The sequence below is a fragment of the Natrix helvetica genome, assembly GCF_964273705.1.
Source record: "Natrix helvetica genome assembly, chromosome: 1".
NCBI lineage: Eukaryota > Metazoa > Chordata > Lepidosauria > Squamata > Natricidae > Natrix > Natrix helvetica.
The window spans coordinates 247,559,215-247,578,291 of NC_138548.1; the positions used below are offsets into that span (position 1 = coordinate 247,559,215).

Genomic DNA, 19,077 nt, shown 5'->3' on the forward strand with positions numbered 1-19,077 from the left:
CTCCATCCAGACTAGCCCAAAATGTGGGAGAAGATTGAAGCCTTTAAGGTCCTCCAGAACACAATCCAGATGAGAGTTTTCAGGAGAACCTAATTCCAGAGGGCAGGCACCAGGAGAGTGGAGGCACACTTCCACAATGCCAGTAGATGGCATTTTTGATCAAAGAAATCCAAAAGAGATCAACCAGGGCAGACGCCACAGGAGATTGGCAAGGAAAATATCAAGTAAACAATAGATGGCCTTTTTAAAAAAGAAATCAGGAATGCATCAACTGGGCTTTATGTCACATAGGGCTTCATAGCTTCTAACCAACACCTTCAGTTGCACCGAGAGGTTTACCAGCAACCAGTGCAGCTTGCAGAGTTAACCAGCCTATTTATTATTATGACTATTTAATTTATTTATTTATTTATATTGCTGCCTATTCGCCCATGGCAACTCAAGGTGGCTTACAGTATATAAAACTTCACATAAAAACAATAAAACTAATAAAAGAGTCATATAATTACTTAATATAATAAAATCACACACACACACACCTCCCTGGCAACAGCACCTCACACATTTAATGGGCTCCATCCCACTCTGGGTTCCCCAGGCCAACTAGCAGAAGCAGGTCTTCGTCTTTATTTCTCACACTTAATGACTATTGCAGCATTCCTATAGCAGTCATGTGATCAAAATTTAGATGCTTGTCAACTGATTCATACTTATGACGGTTGCAGTGTTCCATGGTCATGTGCTCCTCTATTGCGACCTTCTAAGGAGCAAAGTCAATCTGGGGAAGCCAGATTTACTTAACAATTATGTTCCTCACTTAACATCTTCACTGATTCACTTAACAATTGTGGCAAGAAAAGTGGTGCAACGGGGCAAAATTCATTTAACAAATTGCTCACTTAGCAACAGAAATTTTGGGCTTAATTATGGTTGTAAGTGGAGGACTACCTGCAGTCACTTTACTACCAGATAAGGCTTACATGTTGCTTCTACTTTATTTGGACTCTTTGGATGTTTAAGCAACATCCTTTTGTTGGATTATGTCCCAAAATAAATGTGATGGTTGGAATTCCCTGCCCCTACAGAGGAACATGAAAACAAAGCAGTCTGAAAACAAATGAAATAATTGTTTTGCGCTAGTAAAAGCCCAAAGGGGAAAGTGTATTTATTTTGGATTAAATGCTTGTGCAAATAATGTGGGATTTGCAGTATCGAGATTTCACAGGGCAGCTTTCTCAATGAAATCTATCTCTTATCTGAAGGTCCTTGTCATGGAACTGAATGATGAAGAAGCAGAACAGGGGATTGAACATGCAGAAGCAGACTTTCTCCAGGACCAAGAAGGCTACAAGTGGAAGGGCCATGAACGTCTGAAAACCAGGGATGGGCCTGTCCAATTCGAGCCTGGCTTTCAGCCCTTTGTCTTGGTCCAATGTCAGCCCCCGGCAGTGGTCACATCACTGGCCCTTCATTCGGAATGGAAACTTGTGGCCTTTGGTACAAGCCATGGATTTGGGCTGTTTGATCATCAGCAGAAGCGGCTGGTTTTTGTGAAGTAAGTTACTTTCTGGGAAAGATGATGTTTAAAAGAAGGCTTATGCGACATGTTTGGTATACAGTTTGTAAAACTTTTCTGTTTTCAATTCTGGTGTTACTATCGTATTTTTTGACATAATAAACTGGAGGTTTTGCAATGAAATCCAACTAGCTTAGGTCACCAAGTTCCAGGTTTTTTTACATTCCTGGAGCTCCTCCAAGCTGCACCACCATGGTTGCTGTTAATTCGGAAGTGAGAAGAAAGACTTAAAAGTTTAACATAACTCTGAAAACGAAAAGGCCATCCTGTAAAACCCACTGATAATCCTGTTGCTATCATAAATGGGTACTATGCATCCTTGCCCGGTTAGCATTGCTGTATCTCAGGGGTGTTAAACTCACTTCATCATGACGGTGTCACATGACATATGGGCCCTTTTTTTCTCCATTGCTAAACCGGGCGTGGGCGTGGCCAGAATGTGACGCATCTGGCCCGCAGGCTGGGAGTTTGATAACCCTGCTCTACCTACTTCGATCTTAGTTTCCCCACTCTTTAAATGTAACTACTAGCCATCAAAACATTGCTTACTCCTGATTTAAGTAAATCATTATCCTTCTCATTATCTGTTAAGTTAGTTGTCATTTGTACTGAACATCTGAAGAACTGTAGGAAAAGTATCAGGAGTATGTCTGCATAATTAGATGGAATTTTCTGATCAAACTATTGAGAAGAATCCTGGTTCCCTAAATCCTACCCAAAAGAATCTTAAGCTCCTTTTGAACATTCTAGAACAGGGGTGTCAAACTCGATTTCATTTAGGGCCACATAAGGGTTATGTTTGACCTTGGGGGGGGGGGCTGGGTTGGCCATCACCAGTGTGGGCGGGGCCAGCTCAACCTCACTCGTGTTGAGGGTGCCTGTGGTGGCCCAAGCTGCACGTAGCCCTCCTGAGCTTTGTTTTCGCTGGCAGAAGCAATGCGGGCTGGTCCTTCATTGTTTTCAGGGCAGCCCTGCGGGTCAGATCTAAGCATCCCATGGGCTGAAACCAGCCCCCGGGCCTTGAGTTTGACATCCCTGTTCTAGAACATAGCAGAGTAGGTGGAAACTATGCTGCTTCTCACTGTTTCTCTGGGAAAATAAAAGCAAAGCCCTTCTGACTGCTAGGTGGGGAGGAGTTGATAGGAGGATTCTTCATGAATTTAGGATTGGTGTTCCATTAGAAGGATAAGGATCACCAAGATAACTTACCATAAATATTAACCAGCTACATAATTTTAAAATACCAAGTCAATATGGCTTGGAAACTATTCTATCACGTTGATTGACAGAAATCTAGAAGTAACTATTGGAAGGCTCTTGACAGGGCTTCTAATATTTTGCAGCATGTTGGTTGTAAGGAATGGCCAATGTAGGCATCTAGTGAAGTATATGAAGTGCACAGTTTAGTATTTTGAATGAAAGAAATGTCATAATGCCTTGGTATTAGACCACATGTCTACTGGCTTCATTCTAGGTGCACCCTCCATCCTAATGATCAGCTGGCCTTGGAAGGCCCACTTTCCCGGGTGAAGTCCTTAAAGAAGTCTCTCCGTCAGTCCTTCCGCAGGATGCGAAGGAGCAGAGTCTCTAATCAGAAGCGGCAAACTGCCCAGGTGAGGCAATGCATTCTTTTGCCTCACATGATTGTTAATATCCTTTTTTTTTTTTAATGACAGGTGAGTGGTGCTGGATCTTGATATTGCCTTCCATGGCACTGGCATGTTGTAAGAAGAAAAGAATGAGATTCAAATAAGGGTGCTGATTTTGAGTGAAGACAACTTGGGCTCTTGGATTAGTAGAAAGGAAAATTATTTCTTTCCCTTCTGCCATTTGCAACAAATGCAGGCACTCCAAATCTAGTCCATTCATAAGCCTTCAATTTATTACAGCAGGAATCTGATACTCAGCTTATTACCCAGCAGTCTGGCTTCATTTTATAAGACCCATTTGATTCTTTTACACAAGGGCTCTATGTGTTTGTTTTCAATGAACTGCTAAATTAATAAAAGTGGAGTAGCAGCATCATAATCTGAACAGTTTTGCTTGTTTGAGATCTGCAAAGGGTGATGATATTCAATGGTTGCCCGCTTTATTTCATGGGACAATGCAGGAGGGAATTTCCAGGCATCATCGCGACGCATTACAAGAAATTGAATTAGCTCCAGTCCAACGAAAGATTGAAGCACGATCAGCAGAAGACTCTTTCACGGGCTTTGTGCGCACCTTATATTTTGCTGACACCTTCCTAAGAGACAGTAAGTAAGAAATACTTCACTTTTGAGGACTTGCCATGTGTCTCTTTGCTCAGAGAACAAATAATGGTTAATAGAGAGCATTTATCACTTCCTGGTCATTATTTGCTATAATCTAACTCTCCACCAATGCCTACAAAATACACACAAATGTGTGGATTATTGGATTCTTTATAACTGATCACTACAATTGGTTGGAAACAGTTAGGATTTCTGACATTAATGAAATATGTTCTCTTCTAGATAAAGATTTTAGAAAGTGACTCTTCCAAATATTTCAACAGGTTTGTTTGTTTTGGATCAGGAAATGTTTGTCAAGAGAAAAGAACACACCACACCCCTTTAATGAATGTGAACAGCAGCATGTGCACATTGATCCATGCACTTAAATCAAATATTAAATCACCTGGAACAGGTAGCAATAGCACTTAGATTTATATACCGCTTCACAGTGCTTTACAGTTCTCTCTGAGAGGTTTACAGAGTCAGCATATTGCCCCCAACAATCTGGGTTCTCATTTTACCAATCTCGAAAGGAGGGAAGGCTGAGTCAACCTTGAGCCAGGGAGAATCGAACTGCTGGCAGCCAGCAGTCAGCAGAAGTAGCCTGCAGTACTGCATTCTAACCACTACACTCACTGTGGCTCAGTGTGAGAGGTATGCATCTTGAATAAATGGCAACCACTGATCAATGGATCAGTGATCGCCACTTATTCAAGTTGCATAATTTCTAGAGCAGGGGTGTCAAACTTGTAGCCTGTGGGCCAGATGTGTCATGCACTGGCCACACTTACCCTCATTTTAGCAAAGGGGGAAAGTCACGTGACAACGCTAGTTTGAAACCCCTGTTCCAGAGTAATTTTTTAGAACTTGGATAACAAATCACACTAAGAAAAGGAATATTGGCTTTAATGAGGAAGGCATTTGCGACAATCAAGTTTTGGGCTTTTTAATTTAGGGAAAAATGGCATGCTTGTATAAACTTTTACAAGACACATGCAGTGTGAAAAAAGGGCTACATGATGGCTTTCCCCATAGTATACAGAAGAAAATAATACCTCTTGGATTCAGAGGTTGCACTATTAGAGTTGTTGTACAACAAATGTTAAAAAAAGGAAATATGTTGCTGGATTAGGCACATTTTAACCTGGTTCATTATGGTTGTTTTGATATACTGACTCATAATTGTTTCCATTTTTTTCAGTCTCTTCCCATTGTCACAAATGCTAGGAATGTAAATATTTTTAAAGAAAGCATTTAGCCCACATTATTCATAATGTGTTTGAGCTGGACTGAGTCAGAAAAGTTCTGTACTTATACAGAAAGCATTGATGCTTACATTGGAGATCTGAGCCCAGTGTGAACAAAACAAAACGAAAACCACTGTTTTTCATCCCTTGTTATGCATGAGAATTCCATTCATGAGTTCTGTTACTTCTTTTCAGGTTCTCGGCACAGCCCTTCTTTGTGGGCGGGTACTAATGGGGGCACAGTGTATGCCTTCTGCTTGCGCGTTCCTCCAGCAGAGAGAAGAATGGATGAGCCTGTGAGAGCAGAGCAGGGTGAGTGAAACACATTGATGAACTGCATTTAGGGTTGAGGATGTGATGATCGTATCCATTCTATCAGAAAGAACTGGCTCATGATTTTTTTCACAAATGGTCTTGCGGGTGATGAGTTCATAGTGTAACAGAAAACGACGGGTGGGTATATTACCAGCCCTTATATATTTGGTGAATGGATATGCTGATGTATTTATACATGGTGTAGTGTTCTGAGCTGCAGAGACCCATAGAGATGGCTACGAGGTTTATGCAAGCAACATTCACGCAATGTGCAAAAGAGACGATCAACAAGTTAAAAAAGGAACAAAAAGGCCAAAATGCATCTCCACCAGCAGCCAACATCCACATGAGCATAGAGTAGCACCAAGATTAACATCAAACCAACAGTCAAGAAGAAATCAAGGAACTGCCAAATAAGCTAACATTCAACAGTCTAACCAAAAACCCACCAAGATCACTCCCACCAACACTGATGGGGCAAACCACTAGAATATCAACTGAGAGCAACTTCCACTCAAGTAGCACTGATGATGTTACCTAGTTTGGGTAATGAAATATCTGGAAAACAAATTGAACTCAGAGAGCAATAAGGACCCCTCATTATCCTCTCATGTTGCCACATCAATTATCAAATTTCTTTTCAACCATAGTTTTTTTAATTTTTTCAATTGCCTGCAAGGGAAGTATGATTGTGAGAAAGTAACCAGACAAGGAAATTAGAAATTTCCATTCTCCATTCATAGTCTAAAACTACATTGGCTCTTCTTGTATTTCATCTGAGTCATGATGAAATCATTAAGGCACTAACAATGCATGCAAAACAAGGGAGCTGTGTTCTATCAGGAAATTAATTAAGTTAGCTAAAGAATGCATTTTTTTCCTACATAACACCTGACACTACAGTTCTAATAAGCCATGAGCTAAACCAATTATAAAAAGGTAAGGATATATAAAAAGCAGCTTAGGAAACATCACAATAGAGTGAGCAGTGGTAAGAGTGACAATGAAAATATCATAAAAGCAATATAATAAAGGAAAAAAACACAAAAGTGGACACAAATGAGATACAGGAAGGTAAGGTGGAAAAAAGAAGAATTGAAAATAAAATGCAGATAGAAGATTTCACTGGGATTTACAGTCACAAAGGAAAAGTAGTCAAAGGGGGAGATCTCCCCAAAAAGAAACCACAAAATAGTAACGAAAGGAGGAGAACAGGGCAAACCCTGGGGGAAAGTTACTAGAACAATAAAAGTAAACACTCTGAAGAAAAGATACAATAACCACAAAAATAGGGGAAAGAAAAAGAAGAAGTTAGGGGAAAGGAGGAGAAGAAGGAAAAGAATTAAAACTGGGATTTTTGGGAGCCTAAGCGAAAATGGTTAAAAGAGGAAGAAAGGGAAAAAGAGTTACATTAGTAGGCTAAAGAGAATAGTAGTAAGATTGTTATTGTTACATAACTAATTAAGACATAAAGAAATGACAGTATATTGTTAATAGTAGAAAAAGTTTGAAAGAAATGCTCTCTATGCTTAAATTGAATTAGAGGATGTATGCTGTTTATAACAAAATATACCAATGGAGAAAATAAGAAATGAAAATTTGGTGTAACTTTGAAGGGGTCATTGAAGATATTGTTTATGTATTAAGAAAAAATAACTGTAAAGATGGAAAATAATATGAGAATAATTTGTCTGAAAATGAAAACAAAATTATGATGTAAAAAGGACTATGTAATTTAGAGAATGTAAAAGAAAAGACCCAGACAACTATTTGTTCCTATAATATGTGTGATCTGTATTAAAAAAAATAAAAAGAAACACAAACCAAAAATCACATCCCAAAGCAAAGCAGCTTCTTCTTTACCGATGTCTTGGATCTAGGTCTTGCCTTATTGCCGTGTGCATTTTCTCTTCCTGTTTCTTTAGCCAAAGAGATCCAGCTAATGCATAGAGCTCCAGTTATTGGCATTATTATTCTGGATGGCCAAAGCACTCCTCTTCCTGAACCACTTGAAGTAGCACATGACCTCTCCAAAAGTCCCAACATGCAAGGTTCTCACCAGCTCCTTGTAGTGTCTGAAGAACAATTTAAGGTAATAGGGTTCTCTGTATGTAAGGTTTTGCACACTGTGTGAATGTGTGATGCTCTTTGGAATGCAGTGTTCAAAGAACATCTGGAAATAAGGTGTTAACTCCCTTGCCTTTTCCTTGCTTTCAAGAGGCATTTAGTGACATGTATTACTAAAAACAAGGCTGCCCAGAGTTGAAGAAGCATCCCGTAAATTAGGAAGGTTGATTTGCATATGGCAGAAATTCCCAATTTTGTCTCGTCACGCATTTTCAACATGTGTGACTTCTACGCAGGGGGAAGAAAAGCTGAGTCATCGTTGTTATCTTCATTCCACCATTACCCAAAATAATTTTAGAGAAGGGATGGAAAATTGGGAGCCTAAATTGAGCAGAGTCTCCATTAAAATAGGAGGATCTGTGCTGTGGGTAATTGCCCTATGCTTCTGGAAGTTGAAGAGAACAATTACTTGAAAAGCAGGAGTACAAACAGAGCCAGTAGACTCAACCCTCCCTTCCTTCTCCCCCCGCAACAGAATACCTAAACATTGTTTCATCACTTCTAGCTCTTCACTTGACACCTTTTCCCAATTTATATTTGGTTTGCTGGCTTCCTTAAAAAGAAACCAAATTAAGCTCATGTTGAAGACAGTACTTTAGGCTCCTGCTAGCAAATAAATGTACTCGGTTTTCTGATTTTGTTTGTAGCAAAATATTTGCAAGTGGTGAAAGTCAGATCCTGGCCATGTAGAAAATTCATTCATTGCTTTCTGTAGCTTGAGGCAGAAAATCATTGCTTTTTAAAAACAACAACAACAGGCTCTTTTGCTAGTGGAGGAGGGAAATGCTGCACTTTTCTCATTACAGGTTGACTGGCAGAAGCTTTGATGTAATTCTTCCACTCAGGAAGGAAATGATAGAATTTGTTCATGTTGGCAGGTTTTCACTTTGCCCAAAGTCGTCTCCAAACTGAAATTGAAACTTACAGCTCTGGAAGGCTCCCGGGTGCGAAAAGTAGCCGTTGCCAACTTTGTCAGCTCTAAGACCGAGCATAGTGAGAATGACTTGGCTATCCTGACAAATCAGGGAGACATCCAGATCATCTCTCTGCCTTCACTTAAAATCCAAGCCCGTTATCCCTGTATTCGTAAGGAGGATGTGAGTGGCATTGCTTCCTGTGTATTCACCCGATATGGACAAGGTAATATGAGGATCATCCATGCGTTACCACACTTTGGTGTGCTAGGCCTTTGAAACTTTTGAGCCTCAACTTGAGAGCATAGAGATGTTTTGTCTTTGTACTTATAATACTAGGAAGGCTAAGGAAGAAGACTGGGTTGGGGAAACGGGGAAGAATTGTCTCCTTTTGTACCGAAACCCAACTTTTGCTTAAATTGGTCTATTAATAAGGTGCTCTCTACTTTGATATTAGGAGGGACACGGTGGCTCAGTGGCTAAGACGCTGAGCTTGTATGTCAGAAAGGTCGACCTTTCGACAGTTCAAATCCCTAGTGCTGCGTAATGGAGTGAGCTCCCGTTACTTGTCCCAGCTTCTGCCAATCTAGCAGTTTGAAAGAATGTAAAAATGCAGGTAGAAAAATAGGGACCACCTTTGGTGGGAAAGTATCAGCGTTCCGTGCACCTTTGGCATTGCGGCCACATGACCACGGAGACGTCTTTGGACAGCACTGGCTCTTTGCCTTTGAAACGGAGATGAGCACTGCCCCCTAGAGTCGGGAACGACTAGCACATATGTGCAAGGGGAACCTTTACCTTACTTTGATATTTGCACAAAAGTGCCTTTATGAGGTAACAGCCCAAGGAATCAATATCCATATCCTAGTTGCAATTTTTCATCCTTAGGACTTTTTAAAAAAACATATCCATCCAAAAAAGAGTTAGATACTTCATTGGGATCTCCAGTAATAAAATCAATCTAATCAGTTCAGATGTGAAACCGGACGTTGATCATGTATGTTTGTTCTGAATTTAAACCAGCTTTGCTCAGGTGCACTTACTTCCAAATAAGGGGATATTTGCAGCTTCCATGTATGTTTGTAACCTTAATCTGTTTAGAAGGGAGAATGTGCATATGTAGAACTTTAGGAAACAGGGCCCCCTTGCATAACATCTATCCCTACTCAACTGGCTGTTTCTCCATCATTCCCTTCAGGGTTCTATCTCATCTCCCCATCAGAATTTGAAAGATTTTCCCTTTCGCCAAAGTGGCTGGTGGAACCTCGATGTCTTGTGAAAGCATTAGAAAAAAGAGAAAACAGCCACGAGCACAGTACATCTGTCACAGAAAGGACTTCAAAGAAATCAAAGTATGTGTGTCAGAGTTTCTGTCAGTCAAGTCAAGTATCCATTTTGTAACACTTATGAAGTGTAACTTATTTGACAGTATGGTTGATAATTTTAATATTCTTGTTTTGTTGTTGAAGAACTCAAATCTCTAGGGAGCCTGCTCAGTGTTGAACAATACCATGATAATATTGTGTATGCATTCATATTACTATAATTTTTGGAATGTATAATTCACAGAACTATGAGAAGACCAGTGGTGAAATTCAATTTTTTTTACTACCGATTTTGTGGGTATGGCTTGGTTGGCGTGGCAGGGGAAGGTTACTGTAAAATCTCCATTCCTTCCCCACTCCTGGGGGAAGGATATTGCAAAATCCTCCATTCTCTTCCCACTCCTGGGGGAAGGATATTGCAAAATCCCCATTACCAAAACCACTGCAGGGGAAGGTTACTGCAAAATCTCCCTTCCCTCCCCACTCCGGAGCCAGTCAGAGGTGGTATTTGCCGGTTCTCTGAACTACTCAAAATTTCCGCTACCGGTTCTCCAGAACCTGTCAGAACCTCCTGAATTTCACCCCTGGGGAAGACCTATCTCCAAAAGAGATCCATGTCTGATGTGGAAAAGATTTGAATAGATGTTGTTCTGTATAAGAGCTTAATGTGTCAATGTGTCTGCTTGTCCCCTGGTGTCCAATCAATTGAGTTATAGGGTTTACCCCGTGCAAGAAGTCTTCAAGTTATGACAGCAATTGAGACTGGAATTTCCATTGCTAAGCAATGTGGTCATAAAGTGAGGCACCATATGATCATATCACTTAGCGATAGCAATCCCTGCAGTCCCTATTGTATCAAGTGAGGATTGTGGATCATTAAGTGAGCACCTCCTCACAAGGAGTGTGGGTTGCTGGCAAGACGTGCCTCAACCCCAGAGAGGTTTTGGGTGTGTGTGTGCATGGATTTGGGGGGGGGGGGGGGATTTACCCAAGCAATTTCAGTGCTTCCCTTCCAGGGAAGACTTTGCTTCTGGGAAGCTGGCAGGGAAAGTGGCAACTCATGATCACATGACTCCAGGATGCTGCAATCCACATGTGTGAACCAGTTACAAAACACCCAGATTGAACATGTAACAGCAGGAGTGCTGAGACCACCAGAACTTTGTGGCTGGTCATAACCCTCACTCATTCAATGCTAGTCACTGAACAAGTGGTGATTAACTGAGGACTACCTGAGTATCACTTTTGGATAACCTTAGACTGCTCAGTTGTGTATTTCTGGGCAAATGAAGCCTTGATATTAAGTGGAAAGAATAAAGATCTATCTGTGAAACCTATTCACCTCTAGGGGAATGTTCTAGATCAAGGGTGTCAAACTCGCGTCGTCGTCAGATGACCTATCGGGACTTTTTTTCTCTTCGCTAAACCAGGGGTGGGATGGCCAGTACGTGACGTGTCCGGGCGTGGGCCGTGAGTTTGACACCCTTGTTCTAGGTGTTCTCTGTCTAAATGTTGCAAGTTTAAATACAACATGGGTTGCTGTAATGTTAGGACTAAAAATACTGCTTGATCTATCAAGTTCTGAGCCAGAACTATTGAACAGTTGGTCTCATTGGCTTTATTTCTTTTTTTCCAGCAGCAGCATTAGGGATTCAAGACAAACCTCTGGTGAACCAGGTGGTGATGGTAAGCATTTAGAACTCAGTTGCTTTTGTGCCTATCATAGAAAACGATGGTGTCTTGGAATAATTTCCTCCCTTGCATTGTATCCCATAGTCATAAAGAATAGAATAGAATTCTTTATTGGCCAAGTGTGATTGGACACACAAGGAATTCGTCTTCGGTGCATAAGCTTTCAGTGCACATAAAAGCTATGTGATAAATAATAATAATAATAATCATAAAAATACATCCACCATAAATCATAAGATACAACACTTAGTGATAGTCATAGGATACTAAATAAGCAATGAACGTAAATCATACTAGGAAGCTAAATAAAGCGATATAAATCATAAAGATATAAGCAACAAAGTTATAATCATAAGTAGAAAGGAGATAGGTAACAGGAAGATGAGAAGAATAATAGTAATACAGCCTTACTAAATAGTTTGACAGTGTTGTGCGAATTAGTTGTTTAGCAGAGTGATGACATGGGGGGGGGGGAACTGTCCTAGTTGTTCTGTTGTCGTTTTGAGGGTGGAAGTTGAAACAATCTATGTCTAGGATGTGAGGAGTCTGTAGATATTTTCACAGCCCTCTTTTTGACTCATGCAGTGTACAGGTCCTCACTGGAAGGCAGGTTTGGTAACAATCGTTTTTACTGCAGTTCTAATTATCTGCTGACGTCTGTGTCTGAAAAGGTAGTGTGGCAATCCATACGCAACTGGGTACTACACGTGCGGAAAAATTAACCAAAACCTTTATAAAACATTTTTGAAAACTTCATGACAAACAACCCCCCCCCCCAAGAAAGAACTGAAACAGCAAGGAAGAAAACAATTTATCACAAAATATCAGAAACGTCCTCCATCTGCATGCACAGACACACTGCCCCTACCACCACACACTCCCTTACATACGCATGCCTTCTTAACCAAGAGTTAATTTTGGTTATTTAAATAAACTCTATAACTATGTGGTGAATTCTGGGAAATAAAGCCTACATATCTTAAAGTTGCCATATTTGAGAAACGTTGCCCTAGGGGCATTTAAAAAGATCCAAAGATCTAGTCTCTCCACAGCATCCTTTTCAGGTAGCCTCTCTTGGCCTGGTAATAAATGGAGCAGTAATGTTTTACTCCTTTCCGTCCCTATGACCAATTCATCAGTAGGTTGGTAACAGGGAAAGTTGTAATTCCCACTTCAGGTTCAAGCAGTTGGTTTACCTTATTTTTGTTACAGTTAAATGATGTTTTGTTTAACTCTCCTTGAACCATTAAAGCATATAACTAGTAATACTACTAATACTAATAACAGTTAATCAATAGGTGCTATGTCCATGTTTCTGCATGGTATGAATCACCTTTCTTCTTCAAATCGGGATCAGTACAGTTATTTTACGGTAGATTTGAATTTCAAAATTGAGTTTTGGTATGCAGAAGTGAGTTGTGGCCTTCGTTGCTCGGAGGATTTAAGGACCTGCCAGCCATTTTAATAACTTTTAAAACATTTGCTTTCTCTTTCTGTGTTGATGGTACATTCACTCTCAAAGTCCTATTTTTGTCTCCAGGCTGTGAGAATTAGTTGCTTTAATATTAATATATATTTTTTCCAGAAAGAATGACTGATAGGCTGATGGAACACGCCCTTCTCAATGATGAAAGTAAGAAAAAGGGTTGGGAAATGGACTTTTCGTGGAAATTATCCTAAATGTTTTTACTAATGCAGTTTCAACTATTTGTTTTTCCACCCAAAGGCATATAACTTCAATAGATTTCTTTCTGAGTTGTATGTTTTGTGTGTTTGACAGATCAGACTTAATATATCTGAGATGACTAATAGGCATTATTTAGCATAGCTGGCCATTTGTGTTAGTATAGTCTTTATTGTCATTGTACATCATATATAACAACGAAATTGGTTTTAGCCTCACTGGTGCAATCCATGACAAAAAATACAAACAACATAAATAGTATAAAGAATAATCCCTATGCAAGTAATTAGGGGGAAAAAAGAAAGAAAAAGAAAAACTAGTCATATGTTTCCACGTGTGCGTGGAGTGATTGTGGTTGTGTTTAAGAGTCTGAAAGCGCAAGGATAGAAACTATTTTGAAACCTATTTGTTTGGCTGGCTATACTTCGAAATCTTCTGCCCGATGGTAGAAGTGCGAAGAGACACTGACCGGGGTGTGAATCATCTCGTGAGTATCTTCCTTACTCTGCTAAAGCAGCGAGACCTGGTGATGTCATCCAGTGGTGTTAGAGGGCGGCCAGTGGTTTGTGTATGGTGTGTGTACTCTTCAATACTTGCATCACATAGTTTCCAGCTGTCGTTCATAATTGCTAATATGCTTAAAAACCAAACCACATTTACTGTGTGTCTGTTCAGAGCACAATGGTCAGTTACCACATCTGTGAAATGGACAATGTTAACCCGCCTAACAAAACAGTTCGAGAGAGGTTTCGGTGTCCAAAGTGTTCTGCAGCCCCAAAATGTTACATTCACTTATTTCTATATTTCTTCCAGGCTATGATGATATAGACACATGTATTTCTCATAACTTATTTTCCCCCCCTCCTTTCAGATGTTCTGAAGGAAATCCAGAGTACTCTAGAAGATGGGAGAGGGTGAGTATGATGCACCCATATTTGTGATGTCTGTTAAGGAATTAATTTGGTAGGTCACGAGTTCAGATATAGTAATGGAAAGGGAAGATCAATAATGGTTTTTTGGGGGGTATTTTTGGAGATAAACATTCTGAAGGAAGAGGGATGTTACCATTTGGATTCTAATTACACAGCTTTCCGCCAGTTTGGATGAGATGCATGTATTTTTTGTTTTAGAAAGAGCTTTTAAGTGGTAAAAAGACATTAAGACTTTTAAACTAGGCCATGGGTGTCAAACTGGCGGCCCGCGGGCCAAATGCACGCACAGGCCACACACACCCAGCTCATCACGTGACAGCAATGTGACGCCATGAGTTTGACACCTGTGAACTAGATCTTCCTTTTTATAGCTAGAATGTGTAATTGAGTTGTTTCCTTTTTGAGGAGAGTGTCTTTCCTAAATAGTAAATAAATTTGCTTAGAAATGGAAAGTTGCATGTGTGTATGATACATGCATATTATGTGTGTATCCAATGAGAAAATGGAAAGTTGATTAGTGTTAATTGTATGAATTTGGTTTTTAATTTTCCAATTAATTCAGTTTGTAACACTGGAGAGATAATTCTTCTTAGAAAGACAGCTGCTTTTTGTTCCAAATGTGCCTTTTCAAAAGGCAACTTTCTTGGTTTTTCTCTCTGAAAACTTTTGTTTCTTTAATTAACCATGACTGAATGATTGATAGTCTCCATAGATACAGCTGCTTTTTTCTGACACAAACAATCCATGAAATACTGTTGCAATGTATTACTTGCATATGTTTGCTTGGAAAGAAACTGCCACTATATACTGTATATGAAAATGATATGGCATAAACTGGCTATCTCATAATCTCCTGTTTTTCATTTTTTTGATGCTTTTTGTTTTCTTCATTTTTTGGTAGGAGTTACTATAATAGAAGTTCAGGAAGAATCCAAGTAGGGCATACGTTAAGTAATGGAGGAGGTAAGTTGACTTTATATTTTTACTTGTAGTCGGTATTGAAACATAATAAACTATGGCTTGTTACAAAAATATATTGCTTCCTACTCTTCATTTGGAACTGCTGAGCAGTCTTATAAATTTTTTCTCCCTTTAACGTGAATAGGAAACAACTAATTTCTTGAACGTGAGAATGTTAGCAAACTAGAATTGTATCTAGTTTGAATTTTTCCCAATAATTTTATTATGGTTATTACGGTTTATTTTGAACAAATAAAACTAACAAACCTTATACAAATATATATATACAAAAGTAAGAGTGAAAAGAAAAAAATCCCCCCCAAAAGATAGTAAAAAGATTTTTTTCTCTTCATTCCTAGCAAGCATATTCAACATTAACCATTTATGACTGTCTCTTCAATTACAACCAGATACATTTTCATTCTATATTTCATCCCATTATCTATAAACTCATTTCTAAATTACAGGATCCAAATCTTCAGCTCTCCTTATTGATCAATGAAGGTCCAGTAAAAATTAACAAAAATAACAACGCAAATATAAAACCCCTCCCTCCATTTAGTCTATATCAGTGGTTCCCAACCTTTTTTTGGCTATGTCCCACTTAAGCATCTTTAAAATCCTGGTTCCCCACCCCCACCCCGTGACATATAATTCTTACTCTACTCACAAAGTGAACTCTACTCATGTGGAGGAAGCTTAAAAGGCCATTAACTTATTTTAAGCAAATTGCCCCCATTAAAAATCAAATTGCCCCACCTCCCCCGTGGGGCGTGGGTGTTGGGAACCCCTGTTCTATATCCTTTTCTTAACAAACATTAAAAAAGAATAAAATTGAAAGCTATTAAACATGACCAGAAATAACCCCTTATTTACATATCCAAAAATGATAATATAAATATTACAAATGAATCCATTGCAACACTGAAGATTTCCAAACCAGATAATTATGAAATATCACCAAGGGTAACAAATCATTATTTATCTACAGTCAGATAAACCATTTTTTGTAGGATTTTTTCCTTCTTTATCCCAGCCATCCTTAAGTCCCACAGATAAAATTCTAACTCCAGTTTTCTTTTTTTCCCCATCAAGTTTTTTATTTTATACTATTTATATATATCAATGCGTGAATGGTGTGATACCTGGGTATCATACATTTCAATACAAATAGGCAAATATTACTCATAGTTATTACATTTCATTTTCATTATTTCATATTGTTTACACATACTTTTTACTACCGCTTCAGTTTCTAAACCTCCCTCTTGTTCTTTCATATATCTTAATATGTTAATACACACACACACAACACACACACTATTATTCCCCTCTTACTTCTATCTCTATTTTAAATTATAAAAATATATATTTTTCCAATATCACTGTAATATTCAAAGATGTTTCTTTTCTATTTCCTATATTTCACCTGTTTTATTATTCATATTTCCCTTATTTAGATCTTCACATCTATTTATGTTAAAATTTCATCCTTCATTCTTTCATTATTCAATGTACACTTCTATTGCCAATCACAATCATTTAAACGTTTAAAATACATGTATTCGTATTCTTTCCAATCCTCCAATCCGTGTAATTCTACTGTTAATACACATATCCTATATAATTCTAATATTAATACACATGTTTTTATTGAGATATATTCATGGAAGATCTTTTACTATGTCTCTCTCTCTCTCTTTTCTTTATCCATCATCCCTTGCCCAGTTTTCGGTTTTCTTATAGTCTGTTTGCTTCATCTGTTGAAGTTCTTATCTGTATCAAAGCCATTTTTAATTTCTATGAAGTTATCTCCAATAAATCTCTCACATTTCAATTTAAAAGAATAGTCTACATTGCTCTTTAGGGTACATTGTTTGTATGTCCTTTTTTATTGTTAAATGATCATACAATTCTACTTGTAAATCCAGCATTTCCATCTCATTTTTGTAATTTGTAAGTTTTAATCGGTCCGCCTTGAAGTCCAGTCTGTTGTCTTCAAAGGAGTTTGTTCATTTTCGGCAGCAAAGTTTGGTTCTAGTAAAGAGTTAAAAAGCTCAAGGACTTCTTCATATGCCCACACATTAAATGTTCCCTATCATGTGCTTTAGTAATAGACCTTCAAAATCTTGCTTTGCAGGGAAAAAATGTAAACAAAGCAGACTTTCCCTACAGGAAAGGATCTTTCTAATTAGTTTCACAGTCTTTCTTTAAACCAGGTTCATGAAGCATTAGCATTTAAACTCTAAACACAACTCTAAAGCCACTTCTTTGCTGTATTTTGCAAAAAGTTATCAAAATAAATAAATATCTTACAAAGCTGAAAAGGTGTAGTTTCCATTAAAAAAAAAAACTCAGCCAGCAACTTTATAGGCTTGCAGTTCTGAAGGTTTTTCAGTCTTAAAGAGGCAGTTCAAAAAATTAAGCTCCAGAATGATTACAAAGAATGAAGCTTGGTCATGCCTTGAATCCATGAAAGGCTGCATTTAGGGTTCAAGAACAGGATGGAACCTGCAACTCGCAGTTAATTGCATGTGGCAAGTTTTGTCATCTGCACACAAAAATCAGCTGTTGAGGTGTATATATTTATTAGTCAACTTCATATGCTGTTGTTCTTCCCAATAAGGAACATAATGTGCACCAAGGGTGGGCTGCTGCCGGCGTTTATGCCAGATCGCTTCGCGCACCGTTGCCTGTAAATTGTTCTGCCTATGTGCAGAACATGGAAAAATGACTGAAAAACAAGCAGTGGTGACCGTGGAACCAGTTCGGGTCGTGGCCAGCCTGCCGTCCCTACTGGTTTGGCATCCCAGTCCCAATTTCCACTACCAGTTCGCCCAAACCAGTGCGAACCAGTAGCAACCCACCTCTGATATGCACCCCCAGAGCTCTCTTTATTCCAGAGAGAATTTCAGCAGTCTGGGCCTCATATCTAGTTGCCTTTTCAGCCCTAGGGGCCCTGCCATCTGCACCAGAGTGGAGAAAAATGTCCGGCACCAACTTGCCTTGCTTCAATGAAAGCCTGGATTGTGTCTTGATATCTTTTTGTAAAAAATGTTTATTAAATTTTCATAATATAAATGCAAATTAAAATAAAGACAGTAGGAAAAAGGGGGGAGAGAGAGGAGTGCAGGGTAGAGAGAAAAAGAAGGAAAATGTGTTAACCTCCAATTTTTCTCAGAGCAGTAGAATAAAAATAATAAGATACACTCTCGCTTTTTCCTTTGACATATTTAACATACTAGGCATATTGGACTGACAGACTTGTCTAATCAGCAAATCCCAAAGTCAAAATTTCATATATATTTTCTGTCTGTCTTCAGTCTAGAAGTAGTTTCCAAGTAGAAACAAAACGATGTGCTTTTCAATTAAAGCATTTGATTCCGCCATCCCTGCTAGCTCCATTCGTTTCTCCATCCATTCTTTCATTGTGAGGATTAATGTGTGTTGCCTTTTTCAAGCATAAATAATTCTTGCTGCACTCAGTCTATACAGCAGGGATGTCAAACTCACTTCATCACGGCAGCGTCACATGACATATCGCAACATTTTCCCCCTTCGCTAAACCAGGCATGGGTGTGACCAGTGTGTGACATACACAGCCCATGGGCTGCGAATTTGACAGCCCTAATATACAGTAACAAAGGGCACAGGTTTTTTAAAAATTCCTTGTCCAGTTATTTGGTTCGGATATCTTGATATTAATCTTGTTTGGTCCAGAAGAAAAGGCTGCTCTTAAAGCCTATTCTGCTCTTCAAAGACAGCTTTGTCATGACAATTCTTGACATTATGATTGTCAACAAGACCGTTCAATATCCCCCCCCCCCCCCCGACTCTTATTTTTCTTCAAATGAATGGAGAGGATTTATGCCTTGTTTTCCTCCTACATTCTTTTTCTCTCTTTAAGACAGACTACTGGGAACCTAGCCAGAATTTACTACAAAACCCAACATACTAACAGAGCCTTTTGGCCCTCTTTTTCCCTTCTGGGAAGAATAGTTTAGCTCCTTTATCCGAAAGGCCTAGCAACAGTGGAACACTTCTAGCAGG

At 39.0% G+C, this 19,077-nt stretch overlaps 1 protein-coding gene across 4 annotated transcripts in view; it reads left to right on the forward strand.

The window, feature by feature from the left end:
* The window catches only part of LLGL2 (LLGL scribble cell polarity complex component 2), a 377,463-nt gene that overhangs the window by 357,258 nt on the left and 1,128 nt on the right, over positions 1-19,077 (forward strand). For all 4 annotated transcript variants that reach the window (XM_081937848.1, XM_081937849.1, XM_081937847.1 and 1 more), the window contains 11 exons: positions 1,263-1,555; positions 3,051-3,189; positions 3,687-3,831; positions 5,274-5,390; positions 7,319-7,485; positions 8,399-8,660; positions 9,633-9,786; positions 11,396-11,445; positions 13,037-13,084; positions 14,007-14,049; positions 14,969-15,030. In XM_081937848.1, the coding sequence (XP_081793974.1) occupies positions 1,263-1,555; positions 3,051-3,189; positions 3,687-3,831; positions 5,274-5,390; positions 7,319-7,485; positions 8,399-8,660; positions 9,633-9,786; positions 11,396-11,445; positions 13,037-13,084; positions 14,007-14,049; positions 14,969-15,030 (1,480 nt within the window). The remainder of the gene's footprint in view (positions 1-1,262; positions 1,556-3,050; positions 3,190-3,686; positions 3,832-5,273; positions 5,391-7,318; positions 7,486-8,398; positions 8,661-9,632; positions 9,787-11,395; positions 11,446-13,036; positions 13,085-14,006; positions 14,050-14,968; positions 15,031-19,077) is intronic.